General features: G+C 36.1%; 1 protein-coding gene across 1 annotated transcript; it reads right to left on the bottom strand.

Moving 5' to 3' along the window:
* Nucleotides 1-49: 49 nt before the first annotated feature.
* On the bottom strand, nt 50-21316 carry LOC136040912 (large ribosomal subunit protein uL2m-like). Its single transcript, XM_065725332.1, has 5 exons — nt 21128-21316; nt 16306-16391; nt 12393-12641; nt 8520-8732; nt 50-362 (listed from the first exon to the last, which is right to left on the bottom strand). Exons 1-5 carry the CDS (start codon nt 21283-21285, stop codon nt 112-114), a joined length of 957 nt encoding a protein of 318 aa, XP_065581404.1. The 5' UTR covers nt 21286-21316; the 3' UTR covers nt 50-111.
* Nucleotides 21317-22749: the final 1433 nt, after the last annotated feature.

Raw genomic sequence — 22749 nt, 5'->3', positions numbered from 1 at the left:
CTTTTGATCAAATCGCATATTGTGAAATTGTAGGGCAAAGGCTAGAAGGCTCGTCATATCAAATTATATGCATGAAAAATAATATAAACAAGTTTACTTTTCAAAATAAATTTAAACTGGCACTAAACTTCTAATTGGTGGTCTCACCATAATCTTGGGTAGGCCTGGTAAAGTTAAGCCGACTACAGTCTTAGGTTTTGGTTCGACACTAGTAACTTTCAATTTCTTGGGATTTCTTAATTTTCTTCCGTGAATTCCGGTTTTTCTATGCCATAGGCCAGAACTAGGACGATTACCTAGCAAACGATTGGCTTGCGCGCTGCCTATTGGAATTGACGAGTATTCAGGATTCGAAACTTGACCTGGAAGAGGAAATCATTGGTAAAGGCAGAAGACATTTGGAGAAACGACTTCAATCACTTTTATCAACTAATTTCATGTTATACAGTAGGAGAATAACTTAGTTTTTATCAATTACCTATTTTATATAACATAACTCATTAAATGACGTTCTACAATAAATTTTTAACATCCATGTTTATGCATTGCATTTCCATTGAGGAACATGATCAATTGACTCCTTGACTAATCTTGGAAGTCATGACAAGCGTATTTCAAGAAAGCACAATGTAATATTAAACAAAAATAAGTTTTTTCAACTGAAAGTAAGGAGCGACATTAAAACTTAAAATAAACAGAAATTACTCCGTATATGAAAGGGGCTACTCCCTCCTAAACGCCCCGCTCTTCCAGTTAAATTCCAGTTGAAATTTCAACTTCCAGTTGATTTTTTTTCCGAACATTTTTGAATTTATACATGTTTTGATTTTGGCTCTCCGCACATGAATAATTAAAACGAAATCTGAATATTAAATTTTTTGTGGCTAAATGGCTTTCTTATAGTTTTAATCAGACGATTTTGAAAAAAGGGGTGGGGTAAGAGGCCTATTTGCCCTCCAATTTTTCGGTTACTTAAAAAGGCAACTAGAACTTTAAATTTTTTTTACGACCGTTTTTATTAATAATAAATATACACAACTTACGAAATAACTTACGTAACAAGCTTTTATATTCGTATATTTTTAGTACGTATATGAGAGGGTTCGTCCTCTCGTCAATACCTCGCTCTTTACACAAAAGCTTAAATTTTATTCCAATTCTTTAAGAATGACCCCTGAATCACAAAGTCGTAGAATAAATAGTTGAAATCGTAAAAAATACTTTAGCGTAAAGAGCTAGGTATTTACGAGGAGATGAACCTCCTTATATGCGTAATAGTTTCTGTTCATTTTAAGTTTTAATGCTGCTCCTTACATCCAGTTGAAATTTTTTTTTTCATATTTATTTTTTCATTGTTTTTTTAAAGAATACTAGAAAATCATGTGCCCCCTTCATGGAATTTCTCTTCCCCCATGATAAATTCTCCATGGAAAGATCATCCCACGTAACCCCCTCCCGTCGACTACCCTCCCCCAACCAAAAAAAATCCTTCTGAAAACGTCTGTACACTTCCCAATAACCATTTCTATGTAACAATTTGACCATGTAAACAATGACCATGGTCAAAACTATTTGACCATGTAAACAATGGTCAAAGTTTGTGACTTGCAGCCCCTCCCCGGGGACTGTGGGGGAGTAAGTCACCACCAAAGACATAGTTATTAGGTTTTTCGACTATGCGGAACAAAATGACTATCTCAAAATTTTGATCCGGTGACTTTGGGGAAACAATGAGGGTGGGAGGGGGCCTAGGTGCCATCTAATTTTTTTGGTCACTTAAAAAGGACACTATAACTTTTAATATCCGTTAGAATGAGCCCTTTCGCGACATTCTAGAACCACTGAGTCAACCCAATTACCCCTGAAAAAAAAAAAAAAAAAAAAAAAAAACAGAAAAAACGAACAAACACGCACCGTGAGTGGACTTCTGGCAGCGGACTACAAAACTCCACATTTGTATAGATAGGCGCTTGAAACTTCTACAGTAGGGTTCTCTGATACGCTGAATATGACAGTGTGATTTTCGTTAAGATAATATGACATTTAATGGGTATTTCCCCCTATTTTTCAAAATAAGGCAAATTTTCTCAGGCTCGTAACTTTTGATGGGTAAGGCTAAATTTGATGAAACTTATATATTTAAAATCAGCATAAAAAATTGATTCTTTTGATTTATCTATCAAACAGTTCGTGGTAACAAACTGTAGTAAGGAGCGACCTGGCTCAATAGTAAACAAAACTCTAAAAAACAGAATTTTGATACCAATAGTTACATCATAAGAATCGGATTTTTATACTGATGGGAGGACATTTTGGAGGGCATCTAGGCCCCCTCCCACGCTCATTTTTTTCAAAGTCAATGGATCAAAATTTTGAGAGTCATTTTGTTCAGCATAGTCGAAAAATCTAATAACTATGTCTGTGAGGACGACTTAATCCCTCACAGTCCCCGGAGGAGGGGCTGAAAGTTGCAAACCTTGACCAGTGTTTGTATATGGTAATGGTTATTGGGAAACGTATAGACGCTTTCAGAGGGATTTTTTTTTGGTTGGGGGAACTGAAGGGAAGGGTTACTTGGGAAGATCTTTCCATGAAGGAACTTGTCACGAGGGAAGAGAATTTCCATTAAGGGGGAGTAGGATTTTCTAGTATTATTTTAAAAAATGAAAAATAAATATGAAAGTTATTTTCAACTGAAAGTAAGGAACATCATTAAAACTTAAAACGTACAGAAATTATTACGCACGTGAGGGGTTCATCTCCTCCTAGATACCTCGCTCTTTGCGCTAAAGTGTTTTTTAGTAATTTCAACTATTTTGTATATTTGAGCCTCGCTTTTCACGCTAAAGTTTTTTATTGTTTTAAAAAGTGGAGTTGTGAGAAAGAGTCCAACTTCAGCGTAAAGAGCGAGGCGTCGAGGAGGGAACAACCCCTTTCATAAACGGAATAATTTCTGTTCGTTTTAAGTTTTAATCTCGCTCCTTACTTTCTGTTGAAAAAAACTTGTTTTTTTTGTTTCATTAGTATCAAAATCCCGTTTTTTAGAGTTTCGGTTACTATTGAGCCGGGTCGCTCCTAACTACAGTTGGTTACCACGAACTGTTTGAAAAACACTTTAATGATTCCCAGTCTACTTAAACCAGATAAGATGCCACTTATTCCAATTGTTTTTAAGGAATGTATGACTTTTCTATGCAGTAATAAAGCCCATTGATTCTTTCACATTTATAATAAAGAAAACAACGAGAATAAAATTGACATGCGTTACTGACGGGCCTGGCCAAAGCTTTCTTGATAGTCAGACAATATATTTATTTTAGTATGAATTCCTTCATAGCTCCAAAGAACTTAGGAGAGTGGTATCCAAAATATATATAAGATGAGAAATATAAAGTGAAAAGGGAGATTAAGAGGGAGGAGGAGCTTTCGTATAACTTATAAAAAAAACTGGAGTAAGAGTAATGGACAAGACATCATCAAAATCTTTCTTCTTACCTTACTTTTTTACGGGAGTTATAAAATCTAAATTCCAACAATTTGGGAACTTACCACTAGAGACAATTTCATTAAAAAGCAAGGACGAAGGTTCTGAATGATTGTTAGTGAAGGCTTTAATTAGTACAATCGGGATGTCTAACAGACAAGTAGTGCACTTTTTAGTGTTTTTAATTTTTTTCTCCACATCTGAGGGCAAAATAACGGTGAAATTGGGAGAGCACAAGTCATAAGGAGTGTCGAAAGAGAGGGGAGGGAGCCTCTGAACTATGGACGAAAGAAATTTATTCAGGCCATTGGGCGTAACTGATGGCTCTCCTTGGAAACGAAAATCTATACTATTGTGTTTTTCCGCATTTTTTTAATTCTATTATACCATTATTTTGGCTTAGTAGAAAACAAATCTTTGACTTTACATTTGTAATATGAAGAAGCAGATTTACGAATTTCTCTTTATTTATGTGTTTATGCAGTGAGTTAGCTTCGCATTTTTTTATTCTATTATACCATTATTTTGGCTTAGTAGAAAACAAATCTTTGACTTTACATTTGTAATATGAAGAAGCAGATTTACGAAAATCTCTTTATTTATGTGTTTACGCAGTGAGTTATCTTCGCATTTGTTTTTTAAATTCTATTATACCATTGTTTTGGCTTAGTAGAAAACAAATCTTTGACTTTACATTTGTAATATGAAGAAGCAGATTTACAAATTTCTCTTTATTTATGTGTTTACGCAGTGAGTTAGCTTCGCATTTTTTTAAATTCTATTATACCATTATTTTGGCTTAGTAAAAAACAAATCTTTGACTTTACATTTGTAATATGAAGAAGCAGATTTACGAATTTCTCTTTATTTATGTTTTTAAGCAGTGAGTTAGCTTCGCATTTTTTTTATTCTACTATAACATTTTTTTGGCTTAATAGAAAACAAATCTTTGACTTTTACATTTGTAATACGAAGAAGTAGATTTACAAATTTCTTTTTATTTATGTGTTTACGCAGTGAGTTAGCTTCGGATGTTTTACCATTCTTAAATAGAATCATTTTAATTCTAATTAGCTTTTTTTAATTGGCTAGTAATGTACGGTTTGTCATTAGAACTTGTTTTTACTTTTTCCTCAGGGGAGGATTCTATGTATTCTGGGATTTGCAGAGAACAAAGTCGGCACTACAATGCAGTTGCTGGTAGAATCGTTCTCTTTGTTCAACATTTTGATTTGTAGAGTAATAAAAGCAGCAAAACACAATCCAATTAAAAGGGTATGGTAAAACTTTGGGTCTTACACTTACCCAAATGCTTTCATCATAATCTGAAAGGTTGGGAGTATGAATTAATTTGGGGAAAAGATAATCACCTACAAATAGTAATGTTCCACCTCCCTTTTCACCTAGGGGGTGGTCATGGGGACGAAGTTTTATGAATTAGGAGTGGTTATAAATTTTCAGTAAGTCAAACTTCTGTGCTTGGACCTCTGTTATAGCAATTACATCAATTTTGTTTACTTGGGAGAGGACCTCTAGTTCGATCAACTTGTCGAAATTCAGGCTTTCGGCGTTTCGTAACGAGGAGCTTTGGGAAATTAAAACGGTTATAAAGCGAGTAGTTTTTTGTGTGTTAATCGTGGGAGCCAGAAAAGAGTGGAGGAACGTGGATCTGAGGGAGGAGAGTCATCTTTTTTGGGATGAAGAATGGGGTTCGTTTGGGAAGCAGGATTAAAAAGGGAAGTGTAGTGGATGTGAGAGAAAAGGAGGACAGCGGATAATTTACGGGGATATTATTAACATCTCAAGGAACTAAAGTGGAATGGAGATAATCTTTTAAACGTCTGTTACCTGGTGATTGCCATGGTGGGAATGGTGATTCCTGTCCGTCGAATAGTCGTTGGTTTGTGTGAGAGAGGCGAGGGTATAAGGACACATTTTGTACGATAAGAGGGAATACGGCTTTTGTACGAGGGGAGGGGGAGGTAGCAAAGCGATGTTGTTTTTAAAAATAGGAGGAGGAATGAGTACTGGCGTTTCTAAGAGGCTGGGTATAGTATCGGAACGAGGAGGATATTTCTTGTTCAGGGGTTCAGGACGGGAGTTGTTTCAAAGAGGAGGGGAGTTGGTAATTTCGAAGGTTTTTTTTTTTAATTGCTGAGCTGTGTTCAACAAACTTTGACGGATGATTTTTGCTAGGGTGCGGTGCACTAAAAAAGGACGGCTAAAGAGAGAGGAGTGACTCTTATAATTTTTATCTTCTACAGTTTGGTACAATTTTCTTTCTATGGGTGGATAAAAAGACGGAGGGGGAGCCTTAGCATGAGCTTTAGTCCAACCAAAAAACAACCAGTGAAAAAAACGGTACAAATATTAACATGTTTAAAATTGCACTCAAGCTTTCTACATTTGCCTAATAGATAGAATTTAAAAATGCAACAAATTGCAACGTCTAACTCTACAATTACCACTTAAGAATCATTTACAACTGTTCGAGGAAACATCACTTTTGGTAAGGCTAGGGTTTGTACGATAATTGTCTTTCTCGAGAATGCGAGCAGCTGTTATAGCTGTATAATTATGGGAAAAATTTTGTCAAGTTAGCAATTTCTATGGTTGAAAACTTGGCAATATTCTTTAGCACTGCTACCATGGTTATTTTTTTGTTGAAACTTACTTGAAGCACGATCTTGTCAAAAAGTACAGTTATCTCCTATTTTGCATGAACCAGCCAAAATCATATTTGGACATTTATGTGAGATAAAGGGTCTTTCTTATTCGTCAGCTTATTCACTTTACTTTTTTTCAAAACAATTTTGGATGTCTGTAATAGGGTTAACGAGGTCACTACACTGATTAGTAGAAATATACTTGTCCAGAGATAAGACAAGGTCAGAGGGATTAGCCAACTCATGAATAATTTATGAATCTTCAGTATGTTTAACCTGACAGATCCGGTCACTAACATTATTTACTGAACTTTTGACCTCTACTTGACTGGTGTAATTTTTTTTTCATCTTCGTCTTGCAGAGTAGAAAGAAAGGGAGTTTAAGAATATCCAGTTGGGGAGGAATATCATTAAATTGTATTGTAGACGGGGGATGGGGAGAAAAAATTCTCGAAGTTTGTTTTAAAGCCCCTTCTAGATTGTTTTTTGGTTCCAACAATGCAAACTCTGATTTGAGGCAGTCGGGTTTCATAGAGCAAATTTCGGTTTGACATCCATAATCTCTAATAAAAAGATTCTGAGACGCTGATTCGTCACTTGGAAGACTAGAGAAAGGTTCGATCTGGACTGATACCTGACGTGAGCCAGGGTGCAAGTTCCTAGTAGTGGTACAAAGAATAGAAGAAGGGTCAACAAAAAGAGTAGCGTTACCCTCAATCTGACTGGCGGCTTCCAGAGGGGAGACTGTCCATGCATGACGGAGGCATTGGGAATATGGGATCTTCTTCTGTGACAAGAGGGGCAACGGTGATTCAACATTAAGCTCTTTGACCATAATAAGCATCCTAGCTATTGAACTGGGAGAACGAGAAGGTACTAGGGGAATGTAGAACAGGTGAATTTGAACTATTTAGCTGTAAGACTGAAGTATTCTTTCAGGAACGGTCAGAACACAATTATCTATCAGTGCAATTATCTGTATCAATTTTTGCACAATTTCCAGTTCCTGCATAAAATGAAAAATTGCACCCTCCATATTTAACCGAGTTGGAAAACACTCTTAGTCTGCATTCAGAATAGACTAGTCTTTGTCCAATCATATCCATTTCTTCTTCTATTTTTTTTAACACCGAGAGGTTAACAGCCTGAGAGATAAATCTCAAGGTGTCCACAGATCGGATGCTAGATGAGAGCTCGAAGACATGGGTGGTTAGAAGATATACGAAAGTGAGCTGGTCAAAAATGAAAATGAAGAGCAAAGACACACGCGGTTAGAAGACATACGAAACCGAAATTGTGAGCGCGTCAATGAAAATCAGCCTGGACAGCGAGAATCAAACGAATCCAAATTGAAAATAATAGCAATGATGATTGAGTTTTGGATTTTGACATGGATAAGGTCATCAAAACCTACCATACCTTTGAAAATCAAAACAAAATCCGATCACCCGTTCGTAAGATAAATATACCTCAATTTTCATGATTTCCCCTCCCTCTAGATGGGATTTGTTTCCTCCCTCCCTCGATTTGTTTTCTAGCTTTTAATCTTTCCTTGTTATCTATTGATTTTATACATGAAACACAAGGTCAGCAAAATCTAGTTACAAAACCCTTTCCTTAAATATCAGATAAATGTCCTTTTTCTACTATACATAAATTGCGTTCACTTGTATTTCAAAGGCACTGATATTTCTTTGAATCTAATGGTGAAAAATAACTCAACTTTAAATTAATTAGTCCACGAAGCCAGACCGTGATTTTAAAAACCAATGATTTGATAATGAGGATAATCATTTGCCAGTCTTGGTACAGAGCCTATTCACCCCCTCTCCCCTTATTCCCTCAATAATAAACGGCTAAAATTACCTAGAAGCTACATAAATTATTCAGAATTAACTAGAAAAGATACCCCTCCCCTGAAGCTACAGCCCTGTCAAACGAATCCTACAAAAAGATTAGGTACTTAAAGTGCTAGGTTTTTTTTGCATATTTTTAGGGAAAAAATTGAATATGGATTTACTGATAAAACCTACTATTTCAACAAACAATTAGCACTTTTTGGCATTACAGGAAACTTAAACTAAGATTTTTGACAGTGGTAATTCTATGCCGATTGGCTATCTCAAAATTTTGGTTTAGCAGGATATTGCCAAAATTGAGCTGAAAATGTTGTTTTATAGCTGCAAAATGGTAAAATTCAATACTTTCTTATTGCATGATCCCTTTTTTTCACTTTTAAAGCGTAGTAAAACCCTGAATTTCTAAAAAAAAAAAAAATCAAAAAATAAAAATAAAAATCGACTATGTTTTTCCTGTAGTCCATAATTTTAGAAAAAAAAGGATACTGATTTACTAGAAAAGATACATACCAACTGTCGCCATGCACTCTTGAGGTACAGCAAATTCCTGTTTATTGGGGAGTGTGAAACAAACTCGGCCACTAATTTTCCTAGTTATGGTTGCAGTGACACCAGCATGAATGGCAAATCTTGCGCCATTTCCTGGTAGATTTTCAATACAGCAGACTTTCGTGCCAATTGGAAGCGCACCAAGTGGATGAGCATCTCCTTCTTTGGGCCTTACTATTAAAAAGTACTTGATCACAACAGGATTTGTGGACTCAAAATCGAATTTGGGAAAATGAAAAATGATTTTGACTCCTTTTTTAGTTCTAAGAAATTACTACGAATAAGCAATACACATAAACTGATAAAACTTAATTGCATGGCAATAGACTCGAGTAGAAGTTGACTCAATTACAGCGTTGCAGTGACAGCATCTTCGTATGACGACAAAAAGGCTTATGTACATATTTGCTAGTGCAATTGAAAGGATCGTTAACTAGCCTATGAACACCCCACATAAGCCATCACAGTTCAGCCATATGAGTTATCCTTGACGATACTACATTTTCAGGCTTTCAAAGTGGAAGTGATTTTGGCACTTTTCCGAAGCCCTTAAGAGCATAGATCTTGCAATTTTAAAGCAATTTTTGCTATCAAAACGCAGAAAAATTATGAGCATGCACATAATTTTGTTTACGAGGTTTGGGCTGGGTGACAGGTGTAATGTCAGGGTAGAGGTTCTAAGAACACTTTCCTTAAAAGAAAAGGATCATATTTCCCAAACATTTCTAAATTTTGCACTTCTTATATATCTTAGGGCTTCCAGTGTGAGGGGATAGACGTCAAGTTTACTCATTTGTTGTTGCCCATGATCAAGGCTATACCACTGGAATTTACTAAAGCCAGATAAACTCCAAATTTCCTTGAGCCAAAACTACAGTAGTACTTTCAGAATATTTTGAAGTTCAAGTTGCAAATTTCCTTTTACCACTTAACAAAGACCACCAGTTAGACTAAGAAGCATGATAATGAAAAAATTAGAGAGGAATACATATAGCATTTTTTTTAAGGCGAATTGAAGAGAACAGATTTCAGGTTCAAATACCTAAGACCTTAGGTCCTCTAGTGTCTCCAAAGGAACAGAGGGCATCAGTGAGTAGCCTCCTATCTCTTCCCAGATCAGCCACTGTGTATGTGCTCCCATTCAGCAATTGGAGTCGTCTAGAGAGCTCTTCTGTCACGTTTGCACGTCATAAGCACTGTGATCTTTGGTCTTCCTCAGTGACGTGTGCCTCCTGACTGCCAGTGGAAGACCATTTCTAGAACCCTATGGTCTGGCATGCGGAGGATATGTCCAAGGTATCCCCATCTTTGTTGTCTCAATGCTAAGGCAACGTCCGGTTAGAAAGGGGTATCTCCTGTCCTTCAATTAGCCTTACTTATTCTATAGAGGCTTAAAATAGGAAAATGTTACTCTGGAACAGCCTGAGTTTCAGCTTCTGCGGGCACACTTCGAATTTCCAGACTGGTATGAATCGGAAAAATGCTGTGCTGACTAGCGCTTTTTTGGTCCTTATTTCTTTTTCAGAGCCACCATTGGACGTTTCCTTTAGGGCTTTTCTCCTAGATTCCTATGGGCGAACTGCTAATTGACATAACTTTAGTCTTCAGGGCATTTACATGTAGTCTCAACTGTTCATCTTTCTTCACGAGCCTGTTCAAGAACTTCTGGGGCTTCTGTCTGTCCAACAAAGGATACGCGACGGAAAACCCAATTTTGTACAGGTATTTCTCAATTTTTTTTTGCCCCGAGAAAAAAAAATTACACAAGACATGTATCTTCTTAGTTACTATTTTTCCTGAATTATTACTTACTGGCCTTCCTGTCCTACATTATTAAATGGTTGGGAAACAGAGGATTAGAATGACACTGGTCAGACGAGGAAGGCATGACTATTAAATTCAGATAAAACTGACGAAATTTGAGCTGTCCCCTTCGAGAAATTATTAAATAACCAAGACTCATTGAAGGAGAAAATGTACCTGATACTCCTTTTTTACAGTTCCATATTTATAAAGACCGACCAATCTTTGCCCAGATCTTGTATACAGCAAAAGAGCTAAAACCGACAAGCTCCTAGCATAGACGGAATCAAAGCAGATATGCTAAATTATTCAGTAAGAACATACATCTCTGGACTAAGAGGATATTAGCGATCTCAATCTTAGAAAACTGAGACACAATGTTGTGAGATAATTAGAGAGGTATCAACTTTCTGCCATCCCCGTGTAAACTATTGGCTTCTACTATATTACAGCGGATGTGAGATGCACTAGACACACATCTGCAAGAAAAGCAGCATGTTTTTTTGACCGGTAGATCATGATCTGATTTGATATTTGTCCTAAGAATACTTGTCAGGGAATCAAAAGAGTGGAATAACAAAATGTATCTACTATTATTGACTTCGAAAAGGCATTTGACTTAGTTGACTGATAAAGCTTATGGAGAGTCCTCAAGAACTGTGGGGTGTCAAAAAACGTTACCATAATTATATCCCTATATGCAGAGACTGAGTGTTATATTAAGGTCAAGAATGGTAAAACCAGATTTTTAAGATCATGTCTGGTGCCAATCACGGATGTTTTTGTTCCCCATTTCTTTTTATAGTTACGATAGACTGTTTATTCAGACAAAACTCAGGTTATGGCATAAAAGTAAGCAGTAGGCAACTCTGATTTAGATTTCGTGGATGCCCCAGTCTTGCTAACAGAGCTACTAGATGCAATCATAGAAAGTGCAGAAAATGTTGGGTTAGCCATCAACGTTGACAAATAAAAGAGTATGAAAAGCTTACCACTTGTTCTGAATTACCAGAACAAGCATCTAGAAAGAGTGAAGGAGTTCAAATATCTGTGCAGCTAGATCAATTGTCATGATGAAATAATGACCAAGATTAAAGCAGAATATGTCAGTTAGCTGGAGCATTTAATAGACTAAAGCCCATTTGAAGGAGCAGCGAATATTCTCTGCAACTAAAGCTAAGTCTCTCCAATAGCATTGTGGTCTCCAGACTCCAAACACTGCAGTGCTGCGTCGGGACGAGTGAAGAAACTGCAACGACGTCCCATGCAACATTAAAGGCTCCAGAGGAATTATGCCTAAGGTAAGGTTCTTCCTGAATTATGCATCATAAAAGCAATCTTAGATAGTATTTATACCACTTTCATGTAATTCTTCTATAAATTTTCAAACTATTGTTCAATAGCATAATTTAATTATTTCTTGATTGGCCTAGATTTAGAATTTAGAAATGGTATAGATCTTTTTTAGACATTTCGCAAATAAATGACGAATTTTTTCTCAGTGACAGAAAGGATTTAGGGGATCAGGTTAGGATCTTCAAATCCTTACCCAGACTTTCTTACCAGAATGAGCTTGCTATAGAAAATTCGACCAAATATAATCCTTAAAACAGAGAATTCCAACAGATCATCCTTAAACTTGACAATAGATGGCTTCCATTTACCCCACCAACATTAAAAATATACTACCTTGTAACAGTCATGTATAGAGCTATTCGTTTATTTTTCAAATTTTTTAGCTTATCAGTACACAAGGTGCAAAATTATCTGATGGTCAGGTACTCGCTGAAGTATTATAGTTTTCCTTGGTCCATATTATAGATACATAATATTACTGCATTTGTGAATATCAATCCTGAGACGGAAGGCTACTGAAACGCTGACAATAGTCGGCACGCGTTGGGATGAACAGCCTGTGCCCTGTCTCGAGTAAAAAGGAGTAGACAGAAAGGCTAGACGACACTGGCAATTGTTTGCCAGGAATTTTTTCCAGTTAGTAATCTTTATAATTAAAAGATCTATAAGACTTACCAGGTATCCTAGGGATATCGCCATAAGTGGTAATCAAGTCACCCGGCTTCATGCTAGTTGTTGCATATCGATAACGGACTTTATCCCCACTGATAGTCAAAGCTACAAAAGCATTTCTTGTTAAGTCTCTCTGAATGCTCATCACTCGCTCAACTAACGGTGGCCCTTCTTTGGGTGCTGTGCGATGGATATCCACCCAAAGATGCTTCATTTTAATACCACCACCGATTTTACCATGGACAACTCGACCTATAATAAGGGAAAAAAATTGGATAGACAAATTAAATTACTGATTTTTTAGAGTCAGAGATGAAATCCTGTTAAAAAAAGCAAGAAAAACTGTTCATATATATTGCTCAAGTTTTTACATTATGATTTTCAAGCATATAATAGGAATTTGCAATGAGATAATTTCAATATTAGTCCCTATTCCAATAGCAACTTCGCCTCAGCATCCGGACTCTCAGAAAACATAAGCATGTCATTACTTTCAATATATATTATCAGGAACAAATCATACAAACGGATATCATTATTGCTACTAAATCCTGATGTAAAAACTGCCTGCCATACGATTGAACCACAATAGTGTTTATCACCACACTCTTTTTTTGCGTTTACAGGGCTGCCACAAGTTCAAGTGGTAAAAAGAGACTTAGGGATCTGTTTTTAGTCGAAAAAGGGACCTCTCTAGGGGCCATTCTGGACAGAAAATGGACCCAAAAACACAGTTTTCAAAAATAATCATATCATGGGAGGAGCTTTTTTCTTCTTTTTTCTGAATGCTTTACTTTCGAATACAAAAAAAAAATCAGATAAAAAATGTGATGAAAAAGATAAGGGTATGGTAACTAGGACACATAACTTATTTCATTCCAGTTTTTCTTGCACTGCCTTATAATGGAACAGAGATGTGATCAGCAATTGTTTCTTGACTCTAACTGCTGGTGAGAGGTTTCAAGAGTAGCAGCTGCTTTTTTTTTGTTCAGTATGCATCGACAGAGTCCCATCTATCATGGCCTGCGTTAGCTGTAATCTCGATCATGACCTTTTTTTATGCCTTTTATCAGTTGGTTATGAGCTTCCTTCACCAACTCGTCTGCAGCCTGTTCCTTGGAACCCAAACAATTCGTTTTTTCTTCAAGAGATTTTTTGAGTGTCTATAGCCTGTCTTTTCAAAGAGGCTTCAGCGAGCTACCGCTCTCTCAACCGTTCTCGTTCTGCTCTTTCTCAGTATTTTCTTTCAAGGCTTTTTCCTGCTGTAGGTACAAATCATAGCTCTTTCTAGCGGATTTGGCCAGTTTTATTAATTCTTCAGTGATAGCAACTCTTTCAAAACAGTTTTAAATTCAAAGTTCGCTCATTCATTGAAGCTCTTTCTTCACTGAGAATCATCCGGAAAGGGAGAAACCCTCTCATTACTGGCAAACCGTGTGATAATAAATGATCAAAGCATTTATTACGACTTCCGACAAGTTTGGATATTTTCCTCCCTGGATTATGTTGTTCCACTTATCATCGATCCACTTCTTGACCCCAGTGGAAGTCCAAATAACTGGACTAGCTTAAACTCGTCGACAAGCATGTCCTTTTGCGTTGAAATGGGTAACTTCCTAGCAACATATAATAAACACTGAGCAGAAACTGGCTCTGAAACTTCATCAAGATGTAGAAAAGTTAATGTTTTCAACATGTGCACAAATTTTCTGCTGAGTATTTGCTTAAGGACATATCTTGCTGCTGCAGAATAATGCTTCTAAACACGCTGCATGAACGAGCATCTTTGAAGCTCATCTAATGACTCGAGACAGTCGACAATCTCGTCACTCAAAACTGTCTCTAACAATAGCACAAAGTTCTTTTCATCTTCGAGTGGCTGAAACGTTAGTTCATCAAGTTCTTTGGTCGCCTCGGGTTTTAAAATTCGTCCAGACAATGTCAAGACCAAGAGATTCGGCTCTGTATAGAGTTCATGCACTAGGAGCTCTTCCCCTTGAAACTTTTAGTTGAAACGTGTGAAGAGGTTCTTACTATTAACAACAAACTGACACTCTGCTTTCATGGTTGGTAGTTTGATCAGCCAGATGATCTCTTTGTACACATTTGATTTCATAAGACTAGGGTTTTTCTTTGGAGTATAGACACCAAAATACTCAAACAGAGCTGTCATCTGTTCCCTTAGCCTCGAAACGCTAAGTCCTGTTGTTAACCATCTAGTGGGTACGTGTTTAAAAAAGAGAGACTTAGGAACGACAGTTTTCTCTTGAATCTTCCTATAATCTTTTTCTCTAGACGGCCAGCCACTTAAAAAGTAGTATACTTTGATGATCACATCAGAGCTAGGAAGTAGTCTAATAGTTCGAGAAATGCATGTAAGCTCAAAATCGTGCAAGGAACCAGGTTTTAACAACGCCTCCTTCGTATTTTGTGATCGAAGCCATTCTCTTATTTTTTTTTTTCGCTGTGTGTAACAATGTGACACTCAGAAAAGAGTTTTCTAAGTAACTAACAAAGCCAACCAAACCCTGCCACCTCCTAGTCTATTGACTGCAAAGGCGAAGGGGGTCACCCCTTTTTGCCTTTAGTATATCTGCTCTATCCAGAGAGTAACGCTGTAGCCTATGTAATGCCAAGTTTTGTCTTTCTTAGAAAAGCAAAACAGGTTTCAAGAATCTCAGTTGAAACAAACCTATTGAAAACTGTATACTCGCGGGTATTGGTAGTCTTCAGGATACAGAGCTTTTAACAAAAGCAAGAAAAGGGACTTTGGGGACCTTTATCAATTTAAGGGACCAATATGGACTTTCACTCAATTTTAGGGACTTTTAAGGAACTTTAAGGACTTTGTGGCAGCCTTGCGTTTAGAGCCATCTTCCAAGGATAATCCTCTGAAAACCATCCTCACTCAACCTAAATATCAAACCTGTGTGCAGCTAAATTCTATATTTTACAAAAAGTGAAAAAATACAATTTAACAACAATTACAACCACAACAGCCATAAATCTGACATAGAAATTAGGGGTAAATATTGGCATTTACTAAATAATTGCACCCCCCCCCCCACTGCTCCTATAAAAAAATATTTAAGTCAAATCTTAATCAGAATTCTCTACATAAAATATTTTTGGCAATTAATTTTGGTTTACTGTTAAGAAAAGACAATATTCGTCACCGTTTTCTTTTTTTCAAGGCCAGTCCTTTTAAATGTATTGTAAGAATTGACCAAACAAAACTTTCATTTTAAGCAATCTGTTTAATTTTCAATAAAGCATATATGACACTAGCCTTCTGAAGCGTTTGGAGGGCGACCACTCTTGTGTATGGTAATTAATGTTGGCTTTAGTTTGGCTTATCTGTTCATTATAATTTACGTTTGTTTTACGTTATATTTCTTTATTTATAGGAAAATCTTATAGCTAATCTTGATTATTCTCATTGTTAAATTGGCCTTATATTTTTCATTTAAACACTGTTTTAGATTTTTTTTTTTTTTGTTCTTGTGTGTAACAAAGAATACACTCAAAAGGTTCAGTGGAACCAATTCACGAGAATGTTGGAGAAGGGGAACAAAATGTATTTCTTAAAATCCAGGAAGGGGCATTTTGTTGTTTTGTCATTTTTTTTTCCAATGAAAATAAAAAAGGGTATTTTTTTTACTAAGAATAACAAAAAAGGGATTTTTGGAAGCATGAATACCCCTAAGCCTCCCTATGCGTCTGATTGGTATCACTAAAAGGCTGAAAAATAGGATTGTTTGATTGATATATAATTACTTTTTTCAGCCTAGCAGAAGGACTTAAAAAATGCCCAAATCTCTTATCAGTATAATACAGATGCATAAAGGATATCTATATTCTTTCAAATGCTCTAATTATATACTTGTTATCCAAAGAAAGACAAGTAATAGATTACCAGTCAATGGATCTCGGCCAGCAAGTTTTGTCACCCTGAGTGGCTCTATTGTGTACTGGCCATCTTCTGGAAAATGAATCTTGTACCTGAAAACAGAAAATATACTATAGCAGCTCAGTGATAAAAAGCACAGAGCAGTTTGCTAAGGAGGAAGAAAGCAATAATTAAAAGATAAAGCTAAAAAATGGCATTGAGAATGATTTTGTAACTTTGTTTTTTACTACACTAGACTAATTTCAATGGACTAAAATTAAACAGAGACCCAAAGAGAAAGCTGAATGGCTTCATTTGGCATATTGTTTCTAACCAAGCAGCGCTTTTAGATCAATTTTCCTTTAAACTTTGCTGTTGATGGATTTGGCCAGCAATACAAGGTTAAACCTTGAGGATATTCACCATTACCATGGATATTAATAGTCATTTAGTATTGCTCAACTCCAGAAGAGACTTTAACTTTACAGGACTTTTGCCTGTTGTGTGGGCTAAGCACCTATATAGCAGGTAATTGTCTACTTGCCAAGAACTGTCATTTCACTGAATAACGGATGATATATTGAAATGCAAATATTACTAAGACAATAAGGAGGGACTGCACTCCACAGAGTAGGAATGAGTTTCTGTCCTTTAAATAAAACTTCTCTCTGCAGAAGGTGTGGCTGTAGAACCACCCCTTCTCTGCAAAAGGGGTGGTTGTAATTCATTTGATTGAAAATCCTAGTTGTGCCATGGAAATTTCTTTTGGCAAATTTCAAAATTCAGCCAAATAGTTAGCTATTTCATAGTGCTGCATTCTATCAAAGAGCAGTATTTCCTTTCCCACACCAAATAGTTTCACACATAAAAAAGGAGAATATAATGAGGAATTTGTGAAGACAATGAATAATAAGGTTGTGGAATCAATTAAAATACTTTGGCTATATGTTCAATGGCTATCATCAGCAAAACACAATATAAAACAAATTAAAAGAGAACAAACTTACTCAAAAAATCAAATTAATCAAACTACTTAAAAAAAGATTAATTTCTTAAAAATGTCTTTAAGAGTCCAAGCTTCGCCATCTTACTTAGGTTCAGACAAGATTGACAAAACAAAAGAGTTGTTGATTCAAGCTACGTGGACTGATTAAAAATTGGTACAATTCGTTATTGCAATATTTGCTGCTAATCTTGTATTTCTTTTGGGAGTGGGTTTATTCTGATTGGCTCCTGATTTTACTGTCTATTAAATTATTCTCCATAAGTAACTTTGTGCAAACAGAGTTGAGTGCATACTCACCCAAGTCTCTATTTAGAGAGAATTATTATTTAAGTTTTGTTTCATTTGAATTGCTTCACAGACAATTTGTTTGACTCCTAGGTCATTGCCCGAAATTTGAATAGATATTTAGTACTCAATAAACAAGATATATTACCCCACCTCTTTTAACCTGTGCAAGATGGTTAGACTTGATGTGAAGGTATCTATTATTCTTTGTTGGTTTTCTGTAAGCTGTAAAATCAAGTCTATTTAAACAATCCATAATCAACAAATTTACAAAAGGTATCTTTTATCCTTTTCTGTCTATAAAGTGAATTGCTGGTTTTTATGGAACTTGGTATCTACCAAGTGACATATAGCAATTGCAAATTCTGTCAGTCTGTCTGTCCTGGTTTTGCTAGTTTAGGCACTTCCAGGTAAGCTAGGATGATGAAATTTGGCAGGCATATCAGGAACCAGGCCAGATTAAATTAGAAATTGTCTTTTCCTCAATTTGACCATCTGGGGGGGGGGGAGTTGGGGGATGGTTAAATCAGAAAAATGAGGTATTTTTAAGCTACAAACAGGTGAACAAATAATTAATGAAATTTGATGTTTGGAAGGATATTGTTTCTCAGAACTCTTATTTTAAATCCCGACCAATTCTGGTGACACTGCAGGGAGTTGGGGGGAGGGGAATCTAAAATTTTGGAAAACACTTAGAGTGGAGGGATCAGGATGAAACTTGGTGGGAAAAATAAGCACAAGTCCTAGACATAACTGGAACGGATCCACTCTCATTGGGGGAGTTGGGGGGGTTAATTTGAAAGAAATAGAAAAAATGAGGTATTTTTAACTTACAAAGGAGTGATCAGATCTTAATGAAATTTCATATTTAGAAGGACCTCAAAACTCAGATCTCTTAATTTAAATCCCAACTGGATCCAGTGCCATTGGGGGGGGGGTCAATAAATCTTGGAAAATGCTTAAAGCAGAGAGATCAGGATGAAACTTGTTGGAAAGAATAAGCACCAAAGTCCAAGATATGTGATGGAAATAACTGGACCAGATCTGCTTTCTTTGGTGGAGTTGGGGGGGGGGGGAGTAATTTTGAAAAATTGGAAATTTGAGGTATTTGTAACTTACAAATGGGTGATAAAATCTTAATGAAATTTGATCTTTAGAAGGATCTTGTGCTTTAGAACTCTCATTTTAAATCCTGTGATTGACATAATTGGAACAGATCCATTCTCTTTAGGGGAGCTGGGGGTTGTTAAGTTGTAAAAATTAGAAAAATTGAGGTATTTTAACTTAAAAATGGGTGACCAGATCTTAATGAAATTTGATATTTAGAAGGAACTCATGTCTAAGAGCTCTTATTTCAAATCCCAACCAGACCTGTTGACATTGGAAGGAGTTGGAGAGGGAACCAGAACTTTTGGGAAACATTTATAAATGTTGCAGATACGTGATTGATGTAACCAGACTGGATCTGCTCTCTTTGGGGGATTTAGAATGGGGTTTAGTGATTTGGTGAGTTTGGTGCTTCTGGACGTGCTGGGACAATGAAAATTGGTAGGTGTGTCAGGAAGCTACACAAATTAACTTGATAAAGTCGTTTTCCCCAATTCAACTATCTGGGGGGCTGAAGGGGGAGGAAAAATTAGAAAATTTAGGTATCTTTAACTTACAAGTGGGTGATTGGATCTTGATGAATTTTGATATTTAGAAGACCCTTGTGACTCAGAGCTCTTATTTTAAATCCTGACCAGCATTAAGCCTCTGATTTTCCTTTTAAAGCAATCTATTGATTCTTCTATTGAGCTCTATCTATTGAGCTCATACCATATGAGCTCTTGGCTCTTCCAACCTTGTCACAAGGGTCATATTAGCTCTTAGATCTTGTTATAATAAGAATTTATATGGTCTAGATAACCTTTAAGTTTGTTTTCACTGTAATTCCAAGCTAAAATTACATCATCCATGGAACCCCAAAACACATGCTTAAGAAAATACAACTCAAGTGCCCAGTTTTCAAGATTTTTGACATAAATATTTACAAACATACCTGACAAAAAGGGTTCTCATAGGAAGGCCCTTTATTTGTTGGCAATAAGAATTGCCAATGTGCTGTTTATCAGCACAGAACTTTCAGACAAGTAAGAATTGCCAATGTGCTGTTTATCAGCACAGAACTTTCAGACAGTAAGTTGAAAAAGTATGCTGATGTTCTCTGTACCCTGTACATTGCTGAGTACAACAAATTTATGGATAGTGTTGACCTCAGTGACATGGTCATTGGGCTGTACAGGATAGACATCCATGGAAAGCAATGGTATATACATCTCTTTTACTATTTCTTGGATGTTTTGTTGTCAATGCATGGTTGCTTTATCAGCATCATATGGGTCAGCACAGCCAAACCCACAAAAAGAGCCTCTTAGACCTCAAGAGGAAATGACCAACTACCTTATCTCTACAAGTGATGCAATTCCAAGATCTCATGAAAGACCTCTTAGAGAACAAGACTGTTCAACTCCAAAAACGCCAAAGCTAGCCAAACCAAAGCCATACAACAGTGTTTGCTATGATGGCATCCAGCATTGGTCAGAGGCAGTGGCTGATAAGAAATGATGCTGGCTCTGCTTATGCTCAATCTAGTGTTCAAAGTGTCAAATTTCATTGTGTCTAGTACAGAATGGAAACAGTTTCAAAATCTTTTATAGGCTACTTAATGACTTTTTGTAGGCTATTTCTTCTTCTATGTATTGTCAGTAAAAACAAATTTCCATGTTAGATTAGTGTATAGATTTTGTGGCTTGTGACAGGAGACCATGCCAATTGTAGTCATGACTGTATGTCCAGAATGAATGGATTAAACTGGTATTTTGTTTCAAACTCATCATATGTGAACTCATTTAAGGCTAACATTCAAAAATGGATTTTTTTTTAGCTCTATCATAATTCAGCCCTGAAAGGGTTAACAGAAAGCTGACTTTCTTCTGATTCTAAAAATGTACCTTTAATTTTTATTCTATAAATCATAAATATTAAATATGATTTTTTCTTTAAATTGCTTGTCAAAACAGAGACCAAACTTTCAATTTATTCTGACAAATTATTGATGAAAATTTGACCAAGAAGGGAGGATTCTTGTTATTGCCCTCACATTGTATCATTCTGTAGCAAAATGGGGGTGCTCCAAAAACCCATTGCTAGTTTTCAAGAATGCAAAAGAAAACTGGTCTCTCTCAAAAAGAGGTCTTTTACCCTAGCCTATAATACTTATGTCTTTTGTTTCTTGAATTTGTCAGCATTGATTCAATTTAAGGGGAGAAAAGTTGAAATAACATTGATACATAGCATAATTAAATGGAAATATACAATTTTGGGCTACATATTTGAATGCTAGCAAGGGGGGGGAGGTAAAGTAGAGTGGAATTTCAGTCAAAATGTGTTAATTACATTTGTTCTAAATTTTATATGGTAGAAATTGTTTTCTTAGCTTGTTTACTTCTCAACAGCTCAAGTTATAAGCTTATACTTCTACCCTAAGTAATGCTTGAGTCACTCAGCCTAGCCTACCTCAATCTAACTGCTCCAACTTTTGGAAGTTCAATGTGTCTAAAGGCTTTTGTACGGGTTTGGACACCAAACAATGCAGCACATGGACTAACGAGAGCTTTTTTACCAGCTAAGTAGGAAAACCTTAAAGTGTACATTCTGGTTAATGCCTCACTCATATTTCCAACAAATTTTTATTTTTTCTTCTTTATGCTTAAACCAACGTTGCCAGAGAGTGAAACAAAAAACGCGCAAGACCCTTTAATAAAGACGACAAAATACAACCAAGACTTTGAAAACAAAGACGGCCATTACGGACAGTTCCTAAAGTGCTAAAATTGCCCATATTCAGTGTGTTTTACAACAGTTTTTAGTTCTAAAGTCAAAAGAACATTTTTCATGTGTCATGGCTTGTGCCGTGACAAGCAAATGGCCAGCTAAATGTAGTTGGATTAGTTTCAGATCAATTTTATTTTTTGTTGCTGTCCGGTTATTTCAAACTTCGCACCAATTTCGAAAAGAACACGGCAAAAAGGTGATCCTGGTTAAATCAAACTTCGCACAAAAGTTTTGAAAAAAAGACGGAAAAATTTATTCCACACTTTTTTTAGTTCCTCTGACTTTTTAAAAAAATCCACATCATTTCATCCATGACAATATAAAAAAACAGTATCAAAGAAGTTCTACAAATTGAAACATGGGCTATAGTGTTAAACATGATAAAATAGTGCTTAAGTAGTTCTTTCGTGGCAAAGTCAGAAAAAGTTTAGCCTCTAATCTAATTTTACTTTCACCTTGCTTGTTTACCCTTGCTTCACCTTGTTCCGCTTTCATGGGAACACTACAATTTTGCGTGATCCACCATATTTCATCTTTTTTAGCTGCAGGCTTATGCGTCAAAATGGTTAAACAGCTGTTAACTTTTTATTAGCTGCTAAAACATATATAGCTCATTCCTACGTACATGCTGATCTTATGATCAAAATAAGACCTGAAAAAGAAAGGTGAGTCTAGTCAAGCAAAAACACACTAGCAGCATTTTCAAGTGAAATCCCATTGGTAATTTTGATTAAAAGCGATATTTTAAAGCCTAAAAGCGATTGATGTTTATTTTAGATAAGTGTTTTCAATATTTATCTAAAAAGGTATTACAATAATTACTGTTTGTAAATGATTTACCCTCTTCAATCCATCACTCATGACTAAAGTTGTTTGACGACGACGTGAAAGTCTACTTACTCATATGAAACTTGTTGGAAAGAATAAGCACCAAAGTCCAAGATATGTGATGGAAATAACTGGACCAGATCTGCTTTCTTTGGTGGAGTTGGGGGGGGGGGGGAGTAATTTTGAAAAATTGGAAATTTGAGGTATTTGTAACTTACAAATGGGTGATAAAATCTTAATGAAATTTGATCTTTAGAAGGATCTTGTGCTTTAGAACTCTCATTTTAAATCCTGACCAGACCCAGTGATAATGGGGGGAGCTGGAGGGGGAAACTGGCAGAATAAGTACAAGTTAAAGATATGTGATTGACATAATTGGAACAGATCCATTCTCTTTAGGGGAGCTGGGGGTTGTTAATTTGTAAAAATTAGAAAAATTGAGGTATTTTAACTTAAAAATGGGTGACCAGATCTTA

The sequence above is a fragment of the Artemia franciscana genome, chromosome 21, assembly GCF_032884065.1.
Source record: "Artemia franciscana chromosome 21, ASM3288406v1, whole genome shotgun sequence".
In the NCBI taxonomy this organism is placed as follows: Eukaryota; Metazoa; Arthropoda; class Branchiopoda; order Anostraca; family Artemiidae; genus Artemia; species Artemia franciscana.
The sequence above is the reverse complement of the archived record's forward strand: the minus strand, read 5'-3'. Positions and strand labels throughout refer to the sequence as shown.